The 27,770-nt window shown below is 39.5% G+C and overlaps 1 protein-coding gene across 6 annotated transcripts in view; it reads left to right on the forward strand.

The window, feature by feature from the left end:
• Positions 1-27,770, forward strand: part of DCAF6 (DDB1 and CUL4 associated factor 6) — a 171,511-nt gene that overhangs the window by 101,440 nt on the left and 42,301 nt on the right. For all 6 annotated transcript variants that reach the window (XM_029579086.1, XM_029579088.1, XM_029579090.1 and 3 more), the window contains one exon: positions 16,640-16,757. In XM_029579086.1, coding sequence (XP_029434946.1) covers positions 16,640-16,757 — 118 coding nt within the window. The remainder of the gene's footprint in view (positions 1-16,639; positions 16,758-27,770) is intronic.

The following is a 27,770-nucleotide window of genomic DNA, read 5'->3' on the forward strand; positions in this document are numbered from 1 at the left end:
GCCTGGTTTGGCCTCTGTTGGAAACAGGATGCTGGGCTTGATTATTCAGTGCTACTTAGCTGGATAAGTATGGACTTAGCTGGCTAGAATGGGACTAGATATTCAGCTGGAGGCTGAATATCTAGTCCCATTCAGCGGTTGCCACTTAGCTGGATAAGTACTTATCCAGCTTAGTAATTAACCAGCTAAGTGGTGGGCAGAATGCAGGCATAAGAGGAAGGATTTACTTATCCAGTTAACTTAGGGGGTTATTTACCAGATGGATCGCAGATGGATAAGGGACGTTTCGCACGCGAAAAGTCCCTTATCGTGTGCGATACCAAGATGGGGGTGGAGTCGGCCCCGGAAGAGGAGGAGTCGGGGCGTCACCGGGGCCGACTCCGCAAAGACGCCGCGGACGACGAAAAGGTAAGGGCCTTTTTGCGTCCTATTTCGCGCTCAATAGCTACCCCTTCTATGGTGGGGCTATTGGGTGCGAAACTGGCAGCGATCGCACTGCAGCGGTGCAATCGCTGCCGGCTAGCGCAGGACCGCCCCCTGTTTCAGTCCCCCGCCCCTCATTACCTAAAGTATCGCAGGCCTGCGATACTTTAGAAAATGAGGCTCTTAGTTTGGTAAGTGCCAATATTCTGACTTATCCAGCTTAATTAGCTCGATAAGTTAAACTTGTTCAATAGCAGGCTACCAGGTAAAACATATCTGGCTAACTAGGAACTTATTCAGATATATTCAGCAGCATTTTTGTGCCACTGAATATCCTGGTTGAGTTAACTGGACAAGTTTTATCCTGCTAACTCACTTAGCTGAATTTTTCTAAATGTCTGTCTTAAAAGTTCATTTTTTTGTATAGGTCAGAGGCTGCAATAGCAAGCTGCTGAGGTGAGGGGTGATGAAGGGGGGATTGATTGATTTATTCTGCATTTACAAATATCTTTGCCTCTTGTGTGCATGCTGGTTTGTTGCTGCTTTGTCCAGCAGTCTGTACAGAGGTCAAATTTCCTTTTCAAATTTAGGTTACATTACAGGGGTGGACAGTCCTGAATAGTCACAAATGGATCTAGTTTTCAGGATATCCACAATGAATATGCATGAGATAGATTTGCATACACTGGAGGCAGTACATGCAAATCTATCTCATGCATATTCATTGTGGATATCCTGAAAGATAGACCTGTTTATGACTCTTGAGAACTGGAGTTGGCACTCCTGACAATATTGAATCCTTGAATTCTACATTAATTAAGGGAGAACATACATCCAAGTAATTCAGAAAAAAATGAATGTAAAGCTCATATTTATATATATATATATATATATATATATATATATAATTTATTTAACAGTTTTATATACCGAAGTTCTAGTAACAAAATTACTAATCAATTCGGTTTACATTACAACAATAAAATTGACAGTATATAGAATAATGTCTTACAGAGAACAGGGAAGATTGAACTTGGAAATAAATAAAATAACTTAATGAGAGCAATAAATAACTTCAATGGAGCAAGGAGAGTACAATTTAAATACAATATATATATATATTTTATTTATTTATTTATTTAGCATTTTTATATACCGACTTTCCAGTAACAAAATTACTGATCAATTCGGTTCACATTCTAAACAATAACTTTGACAAGTAAATGTCTTACAATGAACAGGTTGAAATAACTTGGATTAAGATATATGGGGTTAATAACATAATTACAAGCTACGGTGCCTAATGTAGGCTAGATAGAAGTTGATAGGTATAAGGTTGGGTTTTAATATTAGACTGCAAAAGTTCATGTGATTTTGAGAGATGATCTAAATAGTTCTTTAGATGGTTACCATGGAAAGTATCATTGGCAGGGATAATCCGCAGTTTGATGTTATGGGAAAGCTTTGTTGAATAACCAAGTCTTGAGTCTTTTTTTTAAAAGTCGTGGAGCATTGTACTGATCTGAGTTCTGACGGGAGAGTGTTCCAGAGTTTAGGACCAGCTGTGGAGAAAGCTCTTTTACTTAATGCTGACTTCATCGGTGGGATATGAAGGTTGTTTCTGTAGGCTTGTCTCACTGGTCTAGTAGAGGTGTGGAATTGGAGAGGGTTTTTGAGCTCGAGTGGTGCCAAGTTGTGTAGTGCCTTGTGGGTTACTGAGAGCACTTTGAATAGTATTCTGAATTTGACAGGAAGCCAGTGTAGGCTTTTTAAGATGGGAGAGATGTGGTCTCTTTTGTTGGATTTGGTTAAGATCCTTGCTGCAGCGTTTTGCAGCATCTGTAGCGGTTTAATGGCGTTAGCAGGGAGGCCCAGAAGAAGTGAGTTGCAGTAATCTATTTTTGTGAGAATGATTGCTTGTAGAACTAGTCGGAAATCTTGAAAATGGAGGAGTGGTCTCAGTCTTTTTAAGACTTGTAATTTGAAGAATCCATCCTTTACGATGTTATTTATGAGAGATCTGTAATTCATTTGGTTATCAAGTATAACTCCTAGATTTCTGACTTGTGGGGACATTGTTAATTGAGTAGACAGAATGGTACTGGGATGTGTATTGGTTCCGTCTTGGGAGATGAGGAGGTATTCTGTTTTGTTTTGATTAAGGATCAGATTGAGGCTAGTAAGCAGGTTGTTGATTGCTTGTTGACAGGAGTTCCAGAAGTCCAGAGTTTTTTGGAGAGATTCAGTAATTGGAATCAGTATCTGAACATCGTCGGCGTATAAGTAGTGGATGAGATTTAGGTTGATGAGAAGCTGGCAGAGTGGTAGAAGATATATATTGAATAAGGTTGGAGAGAGTGATGATCCCTGCGGGACTCCCAAGTTGCAGGTGACTGGTTGAGATTCTTCCTTGTTGACCTTGACCTTGTACTGTCTATTCTGTAGGAACGATTTGAACCAGTTGAGGGCATCATCTCTAATACCAATGTCTGACAGACGATCTATTAATGTGTTATGATTGACCGTGTCAAATGCCGCTGATAGATCTAGGAGGATGAGAAGACAAGGATGTCTGTTTTCAAGATTCAGTAATATAGAGTCCGTTAATGAGATTAGTAGGGAATGAGATTAGTAGGGAATGAGATTAGTAGGGAATGAGATTAGTATATATATATATATATATATATATATATATATATATATATATATATATATACCTTACACACCTTACACACATTGTTAATTGTAAACCGGGTTGATGTGATTCTAGTCATGAAAGTCGGTATAACAAAATAATAAATAAATATATATATATATATATATATATATAAGAATTTCTTCCTCACACCTCCACTTTTGACTTTATCCCAAAATGTTACACACTTTAAGTACTTGAATAAAATTAAAGGACCATAATATGTTGAGCTACAAATGGCTTTACATGGTCTTTTGGCTGCCTTTTACCAGCCCATGATATATTCACTGTCCTATTTTTATCAATCTATTTTTTAAGATTAAGGGTTTATTTATTTAATAAATACATTTCCAGCTTTCTTCTATCATCTGCTTTTTGGGGACCCAAACAATTAGTTCATTCTACTACGATGGGCTCCATAACCGATGATGAGCCTAATGATTCGGGTAGCCAGACTTGTACTAGTTGAAGCAAGTCTTGTTCTTTCACTCGTTCCAGCAGCCTGATTATACGAATATTGTTTCTGCGAGCCCTATTTTCTTGAGATTCTATTCGATCTGTAAGCACTGCATTTTCTAGCATGTGGATAATTGGATTCAGGACCAGTAGGTATGCATCTCTACCAGCGAATGCTTGCAGAGCAAACTGACGACACACTATATATAGTCCTGCCATGATAGCCTGCCAGTATTCTCCGTCTCCAGCAGATGGTGGACGTGCATCTACCTACTGGGGATTGCTTCAGATTTTAGGAGAATTTTTGAAAAAAGCAGAATTGATTGCCCCGCTCTCTTGCAGTGATATTTAATGGTCCCTCCCCCAGTTGAGAATTCCTGAGGTGACTTCCGTGGTCCCTCAGGTGAGTGCCTTGGTTCGGAATCTGGTTCTTCAGCTGGCGTGGACTTAGCTGATTTAAACAGCTGAAAGGCAGCAGGTGCAGTAAGCCGAGCGCAGTGCTGATGGTATATGCCCTCTCCCCACCGCAGTCGTAGACCGCTTTTGTACTCGGCTGGGAAAGGCTGAGCTCGGGTAAGTTTAATAAAAAAAAAAAAAAAAAGTGAGAGACAGAATAGAGGGGTTGTTGTAGGACTTCCTCTGGTCTCTGTGCTCAGCTCACGCTTCTGATGCTCCTTCCTGTGGGGGTTAAGGGACCTGGGCAGCCTGGCAGGTTGAGCAGCCCGGGTGGGCTAGGTCCCGAGGTTAGGCTTCTTGCTGTGCTCCGTATGGTAGGCCGTATTGGTGTTTTCACGCGCCTTTTTTCTGCGCTTTCAGCTGCCCTCTGCAGGAACGTCGGTGCATGCAAGTACGTCCGGCTGTGTGTCTGTATTGTGCGCCCAATTTCTTTTGGGCGCGCTGCCTGTGCACACATTCTGGAACATATTGGTTGTGCACCCAGGATTAGCACAGTGACAGTGCGCGTAAGTTTTGTGGCGCATAGCCTTGGGATGCCTAAATTTTCTACTCTTACATTTTTTTAGTGAGAATTCGGCTGGATGCACATCTTCAGTCGCCTGTTAAGCATACTGACGGACTAATTGCGCCTGTGGCTAAGAAACCTAAGTGCCTTTCCCCCTGTGCTGCCTGTCATATTTGGTCATCTCAGCCTGGAGTGCCCTCCAACCTGTGCCAGCGCTGCTTAGAGGCTCAGGGAGAATTGTCTTCCTCTGATTTTACTAAGCCTGGTTCTTCCCAGCCTGATGAGGGCCTGGTTAAGGACATATCAGGAGAGACGCCTGACCTTGGAACTCCCTTGGCTGATTCCTCACAAGTACCTTCTGGTTTTGGCGTGAATCCTTCTGCCTTTTCCTGGGTAGAATTTTTTTCAAGGATTGCAGTCCTTTCTTTAGGCACAGTTCTCAGCCCCTTCTAATCCTGTCATGTCAGATTCTCAGGCAGTGGCCTCGCCATCTTCCGGTACTACAGTTAATCGCCGGAGTACATCTCAATTGACTGCAGGTATTCTTGATAGGAATACGGATGGCACTGATGATGAGGCAGATCCTTATTCTCTGTTGGATGGGGAAATTCCTTCGGGACTGGAACTGTATAGGACTGTGTTGCGGTTCTTTCATAGAGATGAACTGCTGGCCCTGATTTCCCAGACATTGAAGATGCTGGGAGTACCTGGGGTAGATTCTCTCTGAAACAAAGAAAAATCCCATTTTGGTTTCTTTATGTAAAGCCTCTTGTTTTTTCCCTGCAATGGAGGCCATTCAAGAACTGAGTGATCTTGAGTGGGATGCCCAGAGGCAAATTTCAAGGGGGCTCGGAGCTTGGAAAGCCTGTACTCTCTGGATCCAGTGGTGAGAGAGCATCTGCGTTTTCTGAAAGTGGATGCACTTGTCTGTGCCGTCTCTAAATGGATGACTATCCCTGTGGAGGAAGGAGCAGCCTTGAAGGATGTGCATGATAGGAGGGTTGAGGCCATCCTTAAACAAGCATTTGAAGCAGTGTTAATGACCTTTCAGATAGCTTCTTGTTGTTCCCTGGTGACTTGCTCTTGTTTGCTTCTCTTTCAAGAGATTGATGACTGTGGTGTGAATTCCAGGGCAGTTATGGAAAACAATCACCACCTATTTAGCAGATGCGGGCTGTGATTTGGTCTGCATCTTTGCCAGAGTGTAGTGGCTTTGGTAATAGCAGCCAGGTGTCAGTTATAGCTGAGAAATTGGTTGGCCGATGCAACCTCCAAAGCTAATCTTATCAAATTGCCCTTTAAAGGCTCACTCTTGTTTGGGAGCAAGTTGGAGAAGCTGGCCAGTAAGTGGGATGAATCCCCGGTTCCTTGGTTGCCGCGCCCCTTTGGTATGGTGGGTCGTCTTAGGGTTTCCAAGCGGTTTTGTTCCTATATAGAGGGGTGACCTTTCAGAAGACTCGGTCTTTTGGTAGGTCTCAGTCCTTTCATCCCAGACAGTCCAGGTGGGGCTTGAGCTCAGTTAAGCCTCTCCCAAGCCTCCCAATATAGGTTTTCTGACCCACTCCCCGGGAACAGGAGATAGAGGGATGTCTCTTTCTCTCTTTTATCAGATGTGGGTCGAAATCACATTGGATCAGTGGGTCCTGGAGGTAATACGAGAGGGATATGCGCTGGCGTTTCACAGTGTTCCTTGGGACGTCTTCATGATGTCTTCCTGCAGAAGAAGCAGGCAGTGAAGTGTACACTGTCAAGGCTCCTCAGTCTGAGGGCTGTGGTTCCAGTACCCATGTCTCAAGAAAATATGGGTCAATATTCCATCTATTTCATTGTGCCCAAGAAGGAGGCTCCTTTTGTCCCATCCTGGATCTCAAAGGGGCCAACTGTCATTTGCAGGTGACTAATTTTCGCATGGAAACTTTACGCTCAGTGATAATGGCCAAGCAGTCGGGGGAATTTCTGACCACCTTGGATCTGTCTGAGGCGTACCTTCACATTCCCATCCGATTGGATGTTAATCAGTTGTTTACTCTTTCAAAAAGTACAAAGACCAGGGGGCACACAATGAAGTTACTGGGTAATACATTTAAAACTAATATGAGAAAGAGAAAATATTATTTTACTCAATGCCTAATTAAGCTCTGGAATTTATTGCCAGAAGATGTGGTGAAAGCTATTAGTATAGCTGTGTTTAAAAAAGGTTTGGACAAGATCCTGGAGGAAAAATCCATTAACAATTATTAAGCGAGAGTTGCAGAAATCCACTGCTTATTCTTGAGATAAGCAGCTTGGAATCTCTCTACCCCCTGGGAAACTGCCAGGTTCTTATGGCCTGGATTAGCCACTGTTGGAAACAGGATACTGGGCTTGATGGACCCTTGGTCTGACTCAGTATGGCAAGTCTTATGTTCTTAGGATAGCTGAGCAAACTTTTCTCTCAAATCAGGAAACATGCTGACTCCAGCTTTTCTTCTTGCAGTTTTTAACTTTTATTAACATAATCAGCAAACAACATAACAGACTGCTTATGTTCGCAGTATATTTACAATACCGTCAGGCTATGTCAGAAATATTTCAGGAGTTGCCTTCTCCTGGTTATGTAGGGGCCTCCTGATCCCATTTGGGCTCACATTCTTATTCCCCTCCTAGCAGGTTTTAGCTCTTTCTTGAATAATTACATATCAGGGAAGAGTTTTAATGTATCAGGCATAGAGCTCCACAAGATAGGTCCTGCTATTGAGATAGCTCTGTTCCTTACTTCACCCAGGTGAGCTTGTTGAATAGTGGGAATGCTAAGAACGTAGATTGATGATTCAGATAGTCTGCCCATTTCCTGAACCATAAAATGGCTCTTTTTCCTGTATCAGTTTTGAAAGCTTTCAGTAGAGCATACCCCAGAAATATGCTGCCATGTACGCTGCACAGTGTGACCTGCCCCACATGCCCTGGGTGATGATCTGGGACTTTAGCAAGTCTGTCTGCCAGGCCAGCAATGAGGGTGCAGACTAGATTGAGTTCGTGATTGAGACTCCGCGGCAACCGAAGCGGGCACACAGCTTCCAGGACAGCCGTTCCCCCCAGCCCTCCTCCGCAGGCCGCCTTCAAGACTGTAGCTGTTGATGTAGTTAACTGAAGTAGATACTTAGAGGCAACAGATGTGGAGAAAAGCTTCTTTATTAAATGCTATAAAATAATATAATAAGGCCTTATGGAGAGAGAAACCTGCAGAGTGCTATGCAAAGCACCAATATAAACTCTCTCAAATGATTTCACTGATAAGATGTTATATAAGACTTTACACTTGTTTCTTTCCACCCCTAAAATAGATTACACGATTATTAACATTTCTATGATTGGCTTTCTACTATAAACAATCTGAATAGCTGTATTTGGATTCATTCTCACTTTGCATGTAAATTCATTTTCGCTTTGTATGCAAATAGGTTTGCAACTAGTTACATTGCCAGCATGACCTTGTTGATTATAAACATAGTTCCTGTAGCCCTGATATTTTTGATAATACAGCATTTTCTATTTAGTCTGCAGCATCTGTTTTTCTTGCAAAAGTAAAACATAAAACAAGCAGAAATATTATACAATATTTATTAGCAATTATGAAGTTCTTATAATTAAAAATAAAAAAGCTTAGGAGAATAAAGAATACTGACTTCTATTGTGACATGTCAAAAAATGTTTTACTGTTCTTTCTTACAAGTTATAATAAGATTAATGGCCTATGAGCACCTACACCACTGTGAATTGCTGAATGCTTTTGATGCTTACATATACAAAAATTGTATGACTTTCTGTGTCCATCAATATCTTGGATAATGTGACATGTCCAAAACAAGAAATCCACCAGATAAATGATTTGCTTGCAGATTTTTTAGCAGGCCTGGCCACATGGTGCCAGTTTTCAGTGAGATCCTTAATGAGTAATTCCACTCTACAACACTCTGTTACATTCTAAGCCTGCAAGATTTGACTCCTAGAGGAACAACTTTCATATCACTTTCTGCAAATGTGCTTCACTGCCACATATCTCTTCATAAAAATAAAAATTCCTGGAGGATATTATTGATTTAGACATTTTAAAGTTTGTAACAGATGGTGTTCTTTAGGTTCAGTGCAATAATTTCCATTGATTCTGTTGAAATAACATAGTGACATGCGGGGTGAATGCAAATACATAATGGCAAAGGTTGTGAAATAGGAACAGGGTGACAAGGGTTCATTGGTGAAGACGCAAATGGATTTGGTGGCCTGTTTATCAACACACATGACCCCCGAGCTTCCAGGAGACCTCTGCTCCTTTGTAAATTATTAGGCTGAGCAGAACACAAACATGTTCAGCATTAGTGGTTTCCCCTGGTCCTTTCAGTAATAGCAGTGGGAAAGATTCCAGGTAATGCAGTGCTAGAATCTGAGTATTCATTATAGATCTAGATGCTAATGTAATGACAAAACAAGTTTGAATAGCACTAATTTGAAAGCTGATCAGCAGTAGGATGTCTTATCTAATCTTTGTTATTACCAGTGGGATTCTGCACTATTGAAAAGTTGCAGGTTGTTTCTAACTAATAACTTTCCTTCTTTCCTTTACAAAAGAATGTCTCTTTATTTTAGTTTAGAAAATAATGGATAATCTAACTATATTCTAAAATAATTTGACAGCCAGGAAGAAGATAATTGCAGTTCCAAGATAAGTGACTTTCTCTTATAAACTTTTGCTGAACAGTAATGATGTGCCCTCATTTCTACAAATAATAGCTTGACTAAGTGAAAGCCAGTGAGAAATGTTCAAAGCTGAATAGTACTCGACACACAACCTCTTCTAAAAGTATCAGCAGCATTATATCATTCTGCAGATGTTACCTTTCTACCCAGCAAGCCAGTTGTGTATATTGTCCTAGTGCAGTTAGCTTTATGGAAAATTAACCAATGTAGGACTTGATTTATTCAGACACATTTCTAGTGAGTCATGTCCTTAGATGGTTTTCTGCTGTTCAGAATTAAGAGTGTTGAGCAATGGTAATTTACTTTTTAGGTGTGAATGCCAGATCAGAAGACCATTTTTTCCTAGAGTCATAGTATTAGCAACAGTTGACTTGGAATGGCTTTGGTTAAGGTCTTTGAACTCCCCCCTTCCCCCCCCCCTAGATTTGAGGCAAATTCTAATACCTTTTATTGAATGAGGCAATAAGCAATCATTGGGACAACTATCCAATAAAAATACCAAAGCCCAATTTTGGACTTCAAATATTTTTTTTTATCTCTTGCCCTTGTATTGACTGAAAATACTCTTCAGCCTTGGGGCAGAGTGTATAAGGAAGGGCTCTTACATCTGCCTGCTTGAGAGATCCTAGACTGTGACCACCTGATGTCTACCTGCCTAATGTCATCTCAAGGGGGCCTGGAGGTTTAAAATGTGGCATGCAACAGGCGATCTGGAAGAGTGTGTAAGGAAAGGCTCTTTCATCTGCCTGCATGAGATAGCCTAACTGCGACCACCTGACATCTACCTCCCTGATGACATCTCGAGAGATCTGGAGGTTTAAAACATGTATGGTGGTGGCGCTTAATCAAGATCTTGTTGAGTCATCTTCACATATTTCAAATCCTCTATAGCTAATGGGTAAGAAGAGGAAAGGTCTCATCTGAGCCCTTTGCTAGCCCTTTTACTACTCAGGTGACCTTAGAGGACTTTGTTTTCCTGTCAAGTAATGTCAGGTGCTATTGAAGTAGGGGTGGATGGCTCTGTTCAGTATGAGAACCAACAGGTTCATTCACTATAAGGATATGTTTTTCTATTGTATTCAATGTTATACTCTCCTTTTTTTTGTATTTCATATGCTAATTTTGTAACCTACACGTCAAATGGGAATCAATTATCTCAATATTAAAAAAAAATGTTTTTTGGGTGGTAGGTTGGGGTTTCATATAATCGTGTAGGCAACCCTGCCTCTTTCAAGCACGTTATAATCATAAACCTACCAACCTCCTCCCGACGTTTTGTGTCGATGTATTTATGTGAATACATTTTTTAGTGTATTTCTTTCTGTGTAAATACTTTCTTGATTTTTTCTTAATTCATACGAGGTATGTGAGACATCCAGAAAAATATAGTCTTTGATGATACTCCTGGAATACTATTGAAATGTCACTTCACCACCATAAGATATAATGTAAATCTCTTCTGTATGTTTAGAGACATACTCTTTCTACATTTTTGCATTAATCCAAATTCCTTTTGGACTATGCTTCTTTAATTATTTTTTGGCCTTTAACTTCCTTCCAGCTCTTAAGCTTCCCAAGTTTTTTACTCCTTGTTAAATGTAACTTTATCTTATTCTCTTCTCTTGTTAATTACTTTTATTTATTGCTTCTGTTATACCCTTGTTTTATGTAAACCGATCCGATATGGTTTATTTACTATGAAGGTCGGTATAAAAAAGTGTTAAATAAATAAATAAAATAAATGATGAGAAACTTTTCTCTATCCATCTTATCACAGTTCAACACGTATATAAACCCAACATGTACATGTTTCAGACGACCAGCGTCCTTCTTCAGGGGATATACCGGCCAGTGGTGTCCGACGCTCTGTACACAAAGATTACAGTGCTGATGTTAAAAGTATGTTTCTTCCCTTAAAATGTGCGGCGAGACTTCGGTCACAAAAATAGTTCCTTGGTTGATTCTTCCTTTTCTGGATAACTTCTAAGTATGCCGACGTGAGTGGCTATAATCTTTGGGATGTTGAAGATGATAGCCACTCACGTCGGCATACTTAGAAGTTATCCAGAAAAGGAAGAATCAACCAAGGAACTATTTTTGTGACCGAAGTCTCGCCGCACATTTTAAGGGAAGTAACATACTTTTAACATCAGCACTGTAATCTTTGTATACAGAGCGTCGGACACCACTGGCCGGTATATCCCCTGAAGAAGGACGCTGGTCGTCTGAAACATGTACATGTTGGGTTTATATACGTGTTGAACTGTGATAAGATGGATAGAGAAAAGTTTCTCATCATGTAGAAAGAGTATGTCTCTAAACATACAGAAGAGATTTACATTATATCTTATGGTGGTGAAGTGACATTTCAATAGTATTCCAGGAGTATCATCAAAGACTATATTTTTCTGGATGTCTCACATACCTCGTATGAATTAAGAAAAAATCAAGAAAGTATTTACACAGAAAAAAATACACAAAAAACTGTATTCACATAAATACATAGACACAAAACGTCAGGAGGAGGTTGGTAGGTTTATGATTATAACAAGCTTGAAAGAGGCAGGGTTGCCTACACGATTATATGAAACCCCAACCTACCACCCAAAAAACATTTTTTTTTAATATTGAGATAATTGATTCCCATTTGACGTGTAGGTTACAAAATTAGCATATGAAATACAAAAAAAAGGAGAGTATAATAACATTGAATACAATAGAAAAACATATCCTTACAGTGAATGAACATGTTGGTTCTCTTTTTGATATACTGTACATCATAGACACTGTATTAGTGGCCAGTTTTTCATTGGTCTGTTCAGTTTGAAGCATATATCTCTCTTAACCCGAAGGCCCAACACTGCCACAGATTGGAGGGTTAGATCACCTGGGATCCAAGGGTAGTAATGAGGGATTTGGAATGGCTTTACTCTCTATACCCCCTGATGGGGTATCTCATTTAGTATCAAATGTAATGTTATCTACTTTAGTGAGTCATCTTATTGCAGAAAAGCTTGCAGTAATAACTATGGACATTTTATAGACAGTGATAACTAGCCTGGAGAGATCTCTTTCATCCAAGATAGGGCTGTTCAGTTTGGAGAAGAGATGACTGAGGAGGGATATGATAGAGGTCTACAAAATCATGAAAGGAGTTGAACAGCTTAATGTAAATTGGTTATTTACTCTCTCAGATAATAGAAGGACTAGGGGGCACTCCATAAAGTTAGCAAGTAGCTCATTTAAAACAAATCAAAAATATTTTTTACTCATGGGTGGATTTTAAAACCCGTGCCCGCAGTTCCCAGCACGAGCACAAGGTCACAGCTATTTTATAAGAACATAGGAACCCATACTGGGTCAGACCAAGGGTCCATCAAGCCCAGGATCCTGTTTCAATCAGTGGCCAATCCAGGCCATAAGAACCTGGCAAGTACCCAAAAAATAAGTCCATTCCATGTAATCATTGCTAATGGCAGTGGCTATTCTCTAAGTGAACTTAATAGCAGGTAATGGACTTCTCCTCCAAGAACTTATCCAATCCTTTTTTAAACACAGCTACATTAACTGCACTAACCACATCCTCTGGCAACAAATTCCAGAGTTTAATTGTGCGTTGAGTAAAAAAGAACTTTGTCCGATTAGTTTTAAATGTGCCCCATGCTAACTTCATGGAGTGCCGCCTAGTCTTTCTATTATCCGAAAGAGTAAATAACCGATTCACATTTACACTTTCTAGACCTCTCATAATTTTAAACACCTTTATCATATCCCCCCCCCTCAGCCGTCTCTTCTCCATGTGAGCGTTGGCATGTGCATGTTATAAAATAGGATTCCCGTGCACATGTGCACCAGATTTTAATGTCCCTGCACGCATGTGCGGGTGGGTGGCCTCCTCCTCATGTGGATGCGGGTGATTTTGTAAATTATGTGCGGCAACACAAATAGTGCTTCCCCAGTTCCCTCCCAGTCCACTCCAATAAAGGAGCGGACTGGGAGGGAACTTAGGGAACTTCCCTAATTTCCCTTCCCTAATTTCCCTTCCCTAATTTCTAACCCTACCCTTCTTCCCTCTTCCCCTCTCCTCCCCAACCCCTAAAGTAACCCTACCTATCCCCAGTTTTTTTATTTTTTACCTTACTGCCCCTTTGGAGCAGAAGCAACGTCTGCACACTTGCTGGCTGCCGGCATGTGCTTCCCCAGGACAGCGTCTAATGGCGGCACACGCAGGGCCCGTCCACACACATAACCCCCAAACTTTATGTGCACAGGCCATTAAAAATTCGGCCTTCAGCACATGGTTAAGCTCTGGAATTCATTACCAGAGGATGTGGTTACAGCAGTTAGTGGAACTGGGTTTAAAAAAGATTTGGATAAGTTCCTAGAGGAAAAATCCATAAACTGCAATAAGGAATAATAGCTTGAGATCTATTTAATGTTTGGGTATTTGCCAGGTACTTGTGACTTGGTTTGACCTCTGTTGGAAACAGGATACTGGGCTTCATGGACCCTTGGTCTGACCCAGTATGGCATTTCTTATGTTCAAGACAGATTATTTGTTGGGAACTTTGGGTAATTTAACTGTTCAGATTAATGCTCATTCTCAGCAAATTAAAAGTCAGAGTGAGCAGTTGTCATTAAAGGAAAAAATTGTTCTGAGATGCATGATATTAATGCTGCTTTAATTAGAGATCATCAATCTTTGAGTAGGAAAATTGAGAATTAAGGGAATTTTGTTAAAAGGTTTAATCTAAGATTTTTGAATTTTCCTAAAAGTTTATTGATTCCTCTCATGTAGATGCTTAGGAGATTTTATGTAGATTTCCTGAGCATCTCCAAGGAAGTTATCGCTTTGGTTTCCTAAATTTATTATTTACTGGATGCTGAATTTACCTTTTCTGATGTTGATAATGGCAATTCAGATTCTTTGGTTTTAAGTTTTTTTAATTTTTTTTTTTTTTAAGAAGATTCCTCTTTGGAAATTAAAGGAAGGGCTACATTTTGTTGAATATTCTCGGGAATTTGATAAGCAATGAAGTTTAAAACTTTTTATTCATTCTAAAGATTTGTAGTTTTATGTCAAAAGATTTCAATATTCCTTGATGTAGTCAGAAGCACAATGTAGGAAACTTTTTGTTGAAAAAGCGTAAAGGATAATTTTCAAAGGAGTTACACATGTAAATGTAATGTACTATCTAGCAATTTTCAAAAGTCATTTATACGTGTAAAGTGCACTTATATGTGAACATCCTGTGAACAATTCAATGGTATATATTGTAGCAATTTTCAAAAGCACATTTATACAGGTAAAGTGCATTTACTTGTATAAAACCCAATTTTAAGTGTGTAAATGCTTTTCAAAATCAGGCCCATAGTGTATTGGCCATGTGAGTTCTTTTTTTGCTTTCCTTGCAAATGTATTTTTAAATTTCAAGATACTACCTATGTCTTTTTTGATCCTATTCATCTTGAGGGCGTTCTACAGAATAAGAGTATCTCAGGGGACATTAACACTGTAATATGAGATTTAGCAAGGATTTTTTTGGAGGCCTGTACAAGAAATTACTTCTTTTTTTCTTTTGAAATTGTTTTCTAGTATTCTACCCCTTATAATGTGATCTTTTAAATAGTGATGTCACTTTTTTAAATTTGTTCTTGTATGATTTTATTTCTTGTATCACTGTTTCCCAGATCTCTTGAATATTATGTTTGGAAATGAATAAAGGTATGAATAGAAAATACTCTTCAACCTCATAAGTTTGGACAGTGAGGATGTAAGCAGTCTGAATAGTGTGGCGTTTCAGAATGACCTGTGTCAGTATCTAGGTCTGCATGGACTGAAATCTGTGCTAGCTGTTAATTTGTGATCACTAATGTGCTTATAGGTTTTGTAAAATAATGTAAATGTCATGCTGTATTCAGTTATTTTTAAGTGATTTTATTTTTATTCTATTATAGACAAATTCTAAACATTTTATTTCACTTATATTCCCAAGTACAGTATCATGATTTAACTCTGCATAAAATCCTCTGAATTTGTAGTCTATAGAATCCAATTAACATTACATAACAGATGCTCTGTAGGAACATATGCTGTAGTCTTGACAGAATATTAGATCAAAAGAGAGAATCTCGGTCTACTGCTCATAAGCCCTTAGCTTTTAGGTCTGTTTTACAACAATTTCCATTGATCCAAATCATACAACTAAATACAGATCAATAGAAATTAAACAATCTGCATGACTGAGCAGTTTCTGAAGTTGTACATACGAGAGTCTGCCTTTTAATTAGTTTCTTTTGGTTTTTCTTGATAGGCAGCTTTGTGTTTCTCTTGCTGTTACTTGGTTTGACCCTGTCCCTGCAGTCATTGTTCTCAGTACTACTGGGACATTCCTGACATCCATTCCAGTGCTGCAGGATGCTCCAGACTGTTGTCAATTTAAATCTGTAAACAGGAAAAAGAATGTTGGCCTGAAAGATTAGACTGTGAAGACACAATTTAAATACCATTTTTGACATAATTACTGGATTGCCTGGTTTTAGTTCTTGTTTGTGATTTTTTTTTTTTTGCTTTTGGGAGTCTCACCTTTTTTCCCCCTTTCTTAATCAATACATATTATTACTATTCACCAAGAGATATTGTATGAAGTCAGTTTTGGTTCTACATAGTTTTAGAGAGTGATATGTATATTATACAGGAACTTCCGGTATATAAAAACCAAAAATAAATAAATAAAATAAATGGTCTTTGACAAGTCTGTGTTGTCATGGAATAGTAGTATTGATTACCAGCCCAATGCAGTCTGATCCTTCTCATGCACAAAGCACTAGGATGGGTTAAAAAGCCAGGATTCAGTCAGATGTAATCACCGTGCCCTGCAGAACTCATCTGACGAGCATTAATATCCACACTAATAAAATAAAAAGTTGACCTTTTTTTAAGAATTTTATTTTGGAAACTGTTTAAGCTATTCCTGTGAACTTCTGGGCACAGCTACTGTCTGTCCGATCAGTTTCTCTGAATACATCATATAAAATGGTATCTGATTGGTTGGTCTGATTATGTGATTTTTTTTTTTATGACTTCATAGCTAGTGTGAACCAGTCCTATCCAATGTGTGTGCTGTATTGTTGGGATTATGGTTACTTCTAGGTGTTCAGGAGCCTTTCTGTAATAAAACTTCTTGTTGTCTTTTTATTTCACCATGTCTAGTGGGTACATTTGTCTTATATAAGAGGACTCTATAAAGCCATTATGTTGGAATGACTAATGAAGTGGTGGGTTTGTCTATCTACAAAATGAAACCTCTTACATGTAGGCTTCATGAGATTTCATTATTGAAACTTATTCCAACCTCCCACTTTTTTAGGTAACAGTAGTGAGAGCCTGAGCCCACGTAGTGGGACAAGTGAGCCAGTTTTAAGTTTGCACTACAGTACAGAAGGAACCACTACAAGCACAATAAAGTTGGATTTCACCGATGAGTGGTAAGCTTTTACTTCTCTTTAGCTTTCATCTCCTTTTAAAACATACATTATATTGAAAATTAGTCACATGAAAGTCATTTGGTGTATGAGGAAATACATTTGTATTAAATGATGTTGGGGAGCAGCTGAAGTCTGCCCATGGAGGCAACATTTTGTCTTGTAGTTTAGGTCTAGTAGTGCTATAGAAATGATTAATAGTAGTATAGCTGGATAAGTAGTAGTAAAAGAGAGGAAGAACACCTATAGTAGTTTTTATTTTCTAAGATCACAGAAGAAAAAGCCAATAGTGAATGGTTTTAAATGGTGTACATGCGATGGCCATAAGCTATGCTATATCTGCTTAGACCTGGAGCATGACTAACAAAATGTATTGCTATGAATTGATGTCCCTGCATTCACAGTGGTCCAGGGTGTACTGCATTGAGGAGCTATGTAACTCTAAGGAGTCACAGCAGATCCTCCTCCCACAGTGCAGCTTCCACCTCGCAGGGAAAAGACCTGAGTGGAAGTTCGTCTAAGACTCCCCCATTGGCACAGGCTGGAGTTGTAAGGTTGAGTTCAGGCAGCTGCTCTGCTTCAAAGAAAAAGCGCCACCAGTTGCTGAGGCCATTGGATCCCGCATTGAAAAAGCATAAACACTTGGAGATAGATTTTAAAAGTGTTGCGTGCACAAAAATGGCCGCATGCGCACGTACATGGACTGCGCATGAGCAACGCAAATTTTAAGAAGCCAGGAAGGGGTGTGCTTATATGCATGCACGTGTGCCCAGAATAAGGAGGTGGAATCAACTCCTCTTATTAGACTTTTCATTGCTTATAAGGACTAAAATTCTTTACTGATGTCAATTTTACTATGAATACCTCTGAATGTGTCTAACAACACCCCCCCCAACCCACCCCGATTCAGAGTACCCTTCTAGAGTAGTACATAATAGAGAGTGTCAGCTTGACTCTTAGCAGTCTCTCTCTCTCTTTCTCTTCCCGAGCATGCAAGATATGCTTGTAAAGGCTGTAGAAGTATGCATGGCAATAGTATTTTAAATACAAAAAGAACATCATATATTATCGCTGTTTTTGTTAGATCGTGATACCTCATAGTAAGTAAGGCCTCTTGATTTTTTCAGAGAGTGCTCTTAAAGAAACATGTCACATTTCAAGCGTTTCCCATTAAATGGTTTTACGCTAAAGAGACTTGTTTTTATCGTTGTAATCACAGGTATCAACAATCAGAAACCTTAAGAATATTTTTTCTAAAACTTTTTTTTACTTTTTTAGTAGAATTAGATGCGAACAAATTACTTATCATTATACGCTTGGCTTGCTGTGATGACTGCTTTTCTGAAACACCGGTAAGAACCCGACACGTCCGTGTTTCGTTTGCTTCTTCAGGGGTTTTAACTTTTACCACGGTGTATTGTTGAAAGCTTGTCCCATCATTTAAACGCCATTTTGCGTGATCACAGCTTAACAAAGCAGGATCACGCAAAATGGCGTTTAAATGATGGGACAAGCTTTCAACAATACACCGTGGTAAAAGTTAAAACCCCTGAAGAAGCAAACGAAACACGGACGTGTCGGGTTCTTACCGGTGTTTCAGAAAAGCAGTCATCACAGCAAGCCAAGCGTATAATGATAAGTAATTTGTTCGCATCTAATTCTACTAAAAAAGTAAAAAAAAGTTTTAGAAAAAATATTCTTAAGGTTTCTGATTGTTGATACCTGTGATTACAACGATAAAAACAAGTCTCTTTAGCATAAAACCATTTAATGGGAAACGCTTGAAATGTGACATGTTTCTTTAAGAGCACTCTCTGAAAAAATCAAGAGGCCTTACTTACTATGAGGTATCACGATCTAACAAAAACAGCGATAATATATGATGTTCTTTTTGTATTGAATAGTAATATTACATCATACTTCACACAGTTACTAGTGATTTCTTGTTAAATAGTATTTTAAATACAACACAAAGAATAATATATTTTTTTTACATGTAATAATCTTTTGATATATTCATGAAAACCAACTTAGTAAAATGAATCACAAAATTTAATATTAAAAAATGCAAAGAAATCAATCTAAATATATATATTGTCATGGCACAAATACCTACAAATAAACTCAATTCTAAAAATCATTCACACACATGCATTCATACACACAAATGCTAATAAAAAAATACATTTTGAGAATTACATCAAATGTGTAAATATGTGACTCTTATACATACAAGAAAACAGCACAAAATAAAACTCCTATAAAAGGAACCAACATAGTTATAACACTTCATGAAATGTAACAATGTATCATTAAGGAATGATATGGCTAGACATCAGCAAATAAACAATGTAACAGATCATCAAGATACTTTTAACCATTGAATCCTGTTTTACAACCTTGACGCTCAATACAGCTTGATGGCTAATATTCCACAATTCAATGTTCAAAGTAAATGGAATGCTGCTCACTGTTGCAAACTGATGTGACATCCCAACAAAGAACAAATTCACTTTGTTTCACCATATGGCCTTCCTCAGGGGATATTTATCAACCCGACTTAAATCATGCTGCTATCTTGTGCGTCTTTGTTCATCATAATAACATGTTCAAACATGGTTTGAAAATTACCACGATCTTTCCCTAACTGACTCAACTTCATGAGTTAATTTGAATTAAGGAGTATATCGCAATGTGATGAAAAACCACTGGTTTTAACTGTAGTGTCCATTGACAACGTAGCACAAGCTGTTTAAAGTTTCACAATTCTTCCGAAATCCAATAAATGTACTGCCAAAACATGGTGCTAAACTTTAAATAGCTTACGCTACGTTGTCAATGGACACTACAGTTAAAACCAATGGTTTTTCATCACATTGGGTAAAGTGTAGAGTATAGTGATAGCAGTAAACTACCGTCCACCCGGCCAAGATGTTGAGATGGACAATGAAATGCTAAGAGAAATTAGGGGAGCTAACCAAATTGGTAGTGCAGTAATAATGGGAGATTTCAATTACCCCAATATTGACTGGGTAAGTGAAACATCAGGACATGCTAGAGAGATAAAGTTCCTGGATGGAATAAATGACAGTTTATGGAGCAATTGGTTCAGGAACTGATGAGAGAGGGAGCAATTTTAGATCAAATTCTCAATGGAGTGCAGGATTTGGTGAGAGAGGTAACGGTGGTGGGGCCACTTGGCAATAGTGATCATAATATGATCACATTTGAATTAATGACTAGATGGGAGACAGTAAGTAAATCCATGGCTCTAGCACTAAACTTTCAAAGGGGGAACTTTGATAAATTGAGAAAAATAGTTAAAGAAAAAAAAATTGAAAGGTGTAGCTGCAAAGGTAAAAAGTGTGCAACAGGCGTGGACATTGTTAAAAAAACAAAAACAAAAACATCCTAGAAACACCGTCCATATATATTCCACACATTAAGAAAGGTTGAAGGAAGGTAAAACGATTGCCAGCATGGCTAAAAAGTGAGGTGAAAGAGGCTATTTTAGCCAAAAGATCTTCATTCAAAAATTGGAAAAAGGATCCATCAGAAGAAAATAGGATAAAGCATAAGCATTGGCATGTTAAATGTAAGACATTGGTAAGGCAGGCTAAGAGACAATTTGAAAAGAAGTTGGCTGTAGAGTAAGAAATTCACAATAAAAAACTTTTAAAAATATATTTGAAGCAGAAAGCCTGCAAGGGAGTTGGTTGGACCATTAGATGACTGAGTGGTTAAAGGGGCCTTTAGGGAAGATAAGGCCATCACGGAAAAATTAAATGACTTCTTTGTTTCGATGTTGGGGAGATACCCATTCCGGAGACGGTTTTCAAGGGTGATAATTCAGATGAACTAAACCAAATCACGGTGAACCTGGAAGATGTGGTAGGCCAGATTGACAAACTGAAGAGTAGTAAATCACCTGGACCAGATGGTATTCACCCCAGGGTTCTGAAAGAACTAAAAAATGAAATTCCAGATCTATTTCAATTAATTTGTAACCTATCATTAAAATCATCCATTGTACCTGAAGATTGGAAGATGGCCAACGTAACCCCAATACTTAAAAAGGGCTACAGGGGTGATCCAGGAAACTATAGGCTGGGGAGCCTGACTTCAGTGCCAGGAAAAATCATGGAAACTGTTATAAAGAATAAAATCACATTTAGATAGACATGGTTTAATCGGACACAGCCAGCATGGATTTATCCAAGGGAAGTTTAGCCTCAGAAATCTCCTACATTTTTTTGAAGGGGGTGAATAAACATGTGGACAAAGGTGAACCGGGAGATGTGGATTTTCAGAAGGTGTTTGACAAAGTCCCGCATGAGAGGCTTCTAAGAAAACTAAAAAGTCATGGGATAGGAGGCGATGTCCTTTTTTGGATTACAAGCTGGTTAAAAGACAGGAAACAGAGAGTAGGATTAAATGGTTTGTTTTCTCAGTGTAAAAAGGAAGTGGAATACCTCAGGGATCTGTACTTGGACCAGTACTTTTTAATATATTTATAAATGATCTGGAAAAAGGTACAATGACTGAAGTGATCAAATATGCGGATGACACAAAATTATGCAGAGTAGTTAAATCTCAAGCAGATTGTGATAAATTGCAAGATGACCTTACGAGACAAATGGCAGATGAAATTTAACGTGGACAAGTGCAAAATGATGCATATAGGGAAAAATAACCCTTGCTATAGTTACACAATATTAGGTTCTGACTTAGGAGTTACCACCCAGGAAAGAGATCTCGGCGACATAGTGGATAATACATTGAAATCCTCAGTGTGCTGTGGTGATCAAAAAAGCAAACAGAATGTTAGGAATTATTAAGAAGGGAATGGCAAAACAATGGATGTCATAATGCATCTGTATCACTCCATGTTGAGACCGCATCTTGAGTACTGTGTGCAGTTCTGGTCGCTGCATCTCAAAAAAGATATAATTGCACTGGAGAAAGTGCAGAGAAGGGTGACCAAACTGATAAGGGGCATGGAACGGCTGCCCTATGAGGAAAGGCTAAGGAAGCTAGGCTGTTCAGTTTGGAGAAAGGATGACTGAGGGGGGATATGACAGAGGTCTACAAAATCATGAAAGAACATGGACAAGTTAATATATATTGGTAATTTACTCTCTCAGATAAGAGAACGATAATAGGGGGCACTCCATGAAGTTAGCAATTAGCTCATTTAAAATGAAGAAAATTATTTTTCACTCAACGCATAATTAAGCTCTGAAATTCACTGCCAGAGGATGTGGTTACAGCAGTTAGTATAACTGGGTTTAAAATAGGTTTGGATAAGTTCCTAGAAGAAAAATCCATAAATTGCTCTTAGTTAATAAGCAATACTAGCTTGAGATTTATTTAATGTTTGGGTACTTGCCAGGTATTTGTGACTTGGACTGGCCACTGTTGGAAACAGGATACTGGGCTTGATGGACCCTTGGTCTGACCCAGCATGACATATCTTATGCAGTAATTATAGAGATAAGAATAACAGCTTCTACCTCCTCGATGTCTGTCACATGTTTCTCAAGTACATAAAGGATACTGGGCTTGATGGGACCCTTGGTCTGACCCAGTATGGCACATCTTATGTTCTTATGACCACTCGGCACCACCTATGCTGCCACTGGAGGAGCCACCTGATTTACCCTCATTTTTTTATACTCTGGATGAGTGACCCTGTGCCATTGGCTTCTGATGAGGATTCTACAGATAATCTCCTGACTCACTGCTGGAGCCACCAGACCATACCCTGCCTTTGGAAGATCCTCATACTGCATCCAGAAGCTGAAGCCTTTCCTCCAACCTGAGAGTGTATCAGCTATCCCACTATTTTTGAGTACGGCATCCACCATCTCCTCTATTCAGTCTATAAAACTTTCAATTCTGTTTCTAGAACTTCTGCAACATTGATTGGAGCATGTTGCATGGCAGGGCTTGAGGCCAGCAGCATATGGGAAAACGTTCATGAGAAGCCAGTGTACCTCTCCAATCTCAGGAATAACCTCTTCGGAGTAAAGCTTAGAGAAGCGGTTGCACAGATAAAGGACCAGAGCATAGCAGTTCAGTCCCTCTTGATGGGCTTCAAACAACCATGTGCTCTGAGATGGCACTTCTAGTATTATAAATTGCCTTATTTTCATAGGTAACCCTTCTGTTCTAATCAACAGTTCTGTCCACAACCTCTTCCAACTCACCATCAACAGTCTCTTTCCACTAGGCCTAGACAAAGAAAATGCCACCAGCCAAAAATGACTCAACTGGCCCAGCCTAAACCTGGGTCCAGTTTTTGATCCTGTTGAAGTTCCGGTTGGGCGCAGAATCCAGCTTTTTCTGGATAGGTAGCGCAACATAACTAAGGAACCGTGGGTCCTCTGCATAATAGAATCTGGTTACAGGTTGCATTTCTTCCATCTATGACCGCTTCTGCATTGTTCGGTACTCCAGCAGGATCCGTCATATCTGCCACAGCTTTGCCTGGAAGTTTAGTCACTTCTGCAGCTGCAGGCAATAAAGCTCCTACCAATATTTCAACAAGCACAGAATTTTACTCCAGGATGCTCAAGAAATCAGGGGGATGTGTACCTGAAGCATCTGAACAAGAATCTGCTGTGAGAGAAATTCAAAATGAAGTCCCTCTGCATGATTTAACCCTACATTCAGAAGGGCAAATGGATGTGTGCCTTGGATCTCAAAGATGCTTACCTACACATACCCATCCACCGTTCTCATTTGGTTCTACCTTCAGTTCAAGGTGGATTCTACTCAAAACCAATATAGAGTGCTCCTATTTGGCCTCTGAGCTGTCCTGAGAGTCTTCACCAATTGTTTCACAGTGGTAATGGCACACCTATGATGCCAGAGGATTTAAGTCCTTTTCTGGATGACTGGTTAATCACATCAAGATCATGAGAGGATGTGATAAAAACTCTACATCTTCAGTGGGGCCTATGTTCTCAGTAGGATCAAATAACCCAGCCATTTTCCAATGTAGTCCACATTTCCTGGGAGATGGCTCAGGAGCTTAATTGGTGGCTACAACCTTATGTCCATCGAGACATTCGTCACCTGCTTCCTTACAAAATCAAACTGACAACGAATGCATCAACAAAGGAATGGGGTGCTCCTTTCAGATGTTGTTGAACCCAGTGCACTTGGTCTCCCGAGGAAAGTCATTATCAAATCAACTTGCTGGTACTACAAGTGATAACGAATGTGTTGATTGTGTTCACAATTCTTCTTCAAGGCAAGAGCTTCCTGATTCAGACCAACAACCAGGTGGCCATGCTATATGTCAACAAGCCAGGAGGAATGGGATCATGGCCCCTCTTTCAGGAAGCGCTCAAGATCTGGAATTGGGTGAAAAAGAATTGGGCCATCTTACATGCCTCCTATCTCCCAGGACTCTCCAACACCCTGACAGATCAGCTTGGCAGAATTTTTAGGCCACGCGAGTGGCCTCTGCAACAGTCTGTAGCAAACAAAATCTTTAGTTTGTAGGGTCGGCTATTGTGAACCTATTCGCTTCACATGAAAACAGCAGACTAAATCAATTCTGCTCATTTCTTCCAAGCAATCTGAGTGGCTCAAGACACTTTCCTCCTTGATTAGGGGACAGTCCTCATGTATGCTTTTCCACTGATCCCACTGATCACCAGGAAGGTACAAAACATTCTTCAAAATTATATTCAGTTGATCCTCATAGCTCCAGAGTGGCCCAGATGAGCATGGTATGCATATCTTACAACTTTTCAGCAGTCCTCCCATTCCTCTAGGAACAGATCCAGCTCACCTCGAGGACAGGACACTTTATCATCTCAACCTCTTGGCCCTCAGCCTAACAGCCTGAAAGTTAAATACTCAGTAATTGTTGATCTCAGAGACTTTTGACATTTTAGTCTCATCTAAAAAATCATCAACTAGAAGGAATTATGCCTTCAAGTGGTGTCTGCAGAATGCATTTGACCTCTTCTCATGTGATCCTCAGCATCTGCTATGATATCTATTCCACCTTTTGAACTCAGGTCTTGCCATTTCTTTGGCGCAAGTGCACCTCTGTGCCATAGTAGCCTACTATAATACATTGGATAGCAGACCCATCTCCACTCATCCGCTCATATCTTATTTCATGAAAAGACCTTGGCATGTCAAAACCCCTGATTCTAAAATTTCCTGTGCTGTGGGATCTAAATGTGTTTCTGTCTCAGCTGATGAAACCTCACTAAAAATTTTTAATTTGGAAGGTGATTTGGTTGCAGTCACTTCTGCCAAAAGAGTTAGCAGACTCCATGCTCTTGTCCACTATCCTCCATATCTGCAATTCTTTCACAACAGAGTGGTATTCCATGTTCATCCCAAATTTCAACCAAAAGTACTCCCACCTTTCCATATCAAAGCAATCCATCATTCTGCCTACATTTTTTCCAATGCCCCGTGAAAGCGAAAAAGCCCTCTATACTTTGGACTACAAACGGGCCTTGGCATATTACAAAAAAACAAAATCAACTACATGTCAAGTCAATCAGCTGTTCATCTAGGAATAGTGGTCACCAAGTGAGAACTATGGCCTTCTTCTGTTGCTTACCTTCGTGAAGTGCCTATTGAGAATGTTGGGCTTTAGTTCATCCCATTTCAATCTTGATAAGATCTCAAAATAACAGTAAATTTGGACAAACAGTTATGTATAATTTGATCCGATTGTAGTCCACTCTTCACAGTGGAGTCTGGGTTGTTTATTAAATAAATACTCTGCTGTAACCCTCTATAAATAGGCACTTGGACTGCACCATTTAACTTAGTGTCTTATGTCTTTAACAGAAAACGTGCCAGGTTGTTTATAATCATTGGTAATTGAAAGTCCCGAATATATTTTTTGAGATTTTTTTTGTATGCAAATGAAAACCTTTCCATAGCAAAGCCTATTATAGAGCTGAGTACTTGTCTTTAGAGCTCCAGCTAGATAAATTCAACTCTAGGCTGGTTGTAGAAGTCTTTAAATCTACAGGAATCGGTTGTTGTCAACAAGCTGTCTCCTATGTCACCCAGATCACCCCATGCTGCAATGTTTCGATTTTATTTAATCTTCATTTATTTATCTTCATTTATTTATTTATTTAACACTTTTCTATACCGACCTTCATGAAAAATTTCATATCAGATCAGTTTACATGTAACAAAGGGTATAACTTAAACAAGAACAATTCACTAGAAGCGGAAGTTACATATAACAAGGGTAGATAACTTGGAGGCTAGGCTAGTCAGAGGTATAGGACAGTGTAACTGAAGATCTGTAATCATCAGGGGTCAATTGAATGTGCGGCAGTGGAGAAGACAAAAGCCTACTCAGGCTAGTGAAACTCTATTGAACCATGTATCATGTAGGACTAATGCTGTTCCCGTAGCGTTCCCTGATGAAGATAAATAAAATCAAAACGCCAAAGCGTCGGGTGATCTAGGTGACAAGGGAGACAGCTTGTTGACAACAATTGGTTCCTGTGGATTTAAAGACTTTTTCAAGCAGCCTACGGTTGAATTTATCTATCTGGAGCTCTAAAGATAAGTACTTAGCTCTATAATAGGCTTTGCTACAGCTTACGGCAAAAAAGTTTTTATTTACATACAAAAAAATAATCTCAAAAAATATGTTCGGGACTCAATAACAGGTTTTATCCTGGACCGATGATTATAAACAACCTGGCACGTTTTCTGTTAAAGACATAAGACTCTAAGTTACCGAGCAAAGCAATAAATATAAATTAATAAGTAGTTTGCATTGCTCATTTAAATAAAATCTCTGTGCACATTATTGTTCTTTTCACTTTATGGGTTCTTGTATAATTGTATTGTTACTGCTGTAACCCTCAGCTTGGGACTTCTCTCATGTAATGGCTAATTCAGCTTGCATATCAATGGAAAAAGCAAGTTTGCTTACCATAAATGTTGCTTTCTGTAGATAGTAGGATGCATTAGCCATGGAATATCTATCGCCTCCCTGGAAAGTTGACTGCATAGCTAGACTTAGCTCTGGTACTGAAAGAGGAGGCTCACATGAAAATTCCTGTACGGACTCAGCAGAGCTCAAAGCTGTATTATCTTGAAGAGGAATCTGTATGGTGCTGCCGGATTATGTTACCCACATGTAATGACTAATTTATCCTGTTATCTATGGAAAACACTGTATATGGTAAGCAAACTTGCGATATTCATTCTAATCTCTTTTGAAAATTGTCCTTTAAAAGTTTAAAACTTGCCTCGGACAAGGTTTTTAAATTTTTACCATGCATTCTTCATGTTTACAATGCTAATTGGCTCTTTCATTGTGGAATAGTGTGCACAAGGAATGTCACCATCCACCACTACCCTATGCACAGAATGAAGGGGCCACAATACTCCTTTCCACCCAATTTAATGATCAAAGGGCTGTATCACACCCAGGGAAAACAGAGGACACGCATTCAAGCTTGTCATGCCCTGAAACTTGAATTCTGCTGGGAAAAAGTCTCAAACCTTGCCTGAAATGCAAGGTTCCTGTGTCAGCCAGGATCACACATATGGCACCTTTCCTCCTTTTCCTCATTCAATCAACATTGATAGCTAGAGCAGAAACTTACAAAGGGGCATGCGGCTTTGGTGCAGCAGCAGCTGCAGCATGCCTCAGGAGAACTGATTGTAAGCTGTTTCCAGGCACTCAGTGATGACATCAGTCAACGCATAGGGCCAGGTCTCCCAGGTCAGCACAATATCTCGCCTCCACTCACAACCAGGCTCCTCCTAAAGCCAGGGTTTTAAAAAATGGTGCCAGCTGACCTCTCATGATATTTTGAAGCTGTAGGTGGGAGGGTGGACCTCCAGTCTCCTCAAGCCCTTCTTTGGCTAATGTATGAAAAAGGAAGCTCCTTCTGTGAAAGGAAGGGGCCTGAGAAATAGAGGGGGTGGAGGAGGGAGGATGGGCCATTGTGGTCCCTGACGTTTGCTCTTTTGGAGGGAGATTTGGACCTTTTAAAA

This window comes from Rhinatrema bivittatum, chromosome 15 (assembly GCF_901001135.1).
Source record: "Rhinatrema bivittatum chromosome 15, aRhiBiv1.1, whole genome shotgun sequence".
Taxonomy (NCBI): Eukaryota; Metazoa; Chordata; class Amphibia; order Gymnophiona; family Rhinatrematidae; genus Rhinatrema; species Rhinatrema bivittatum.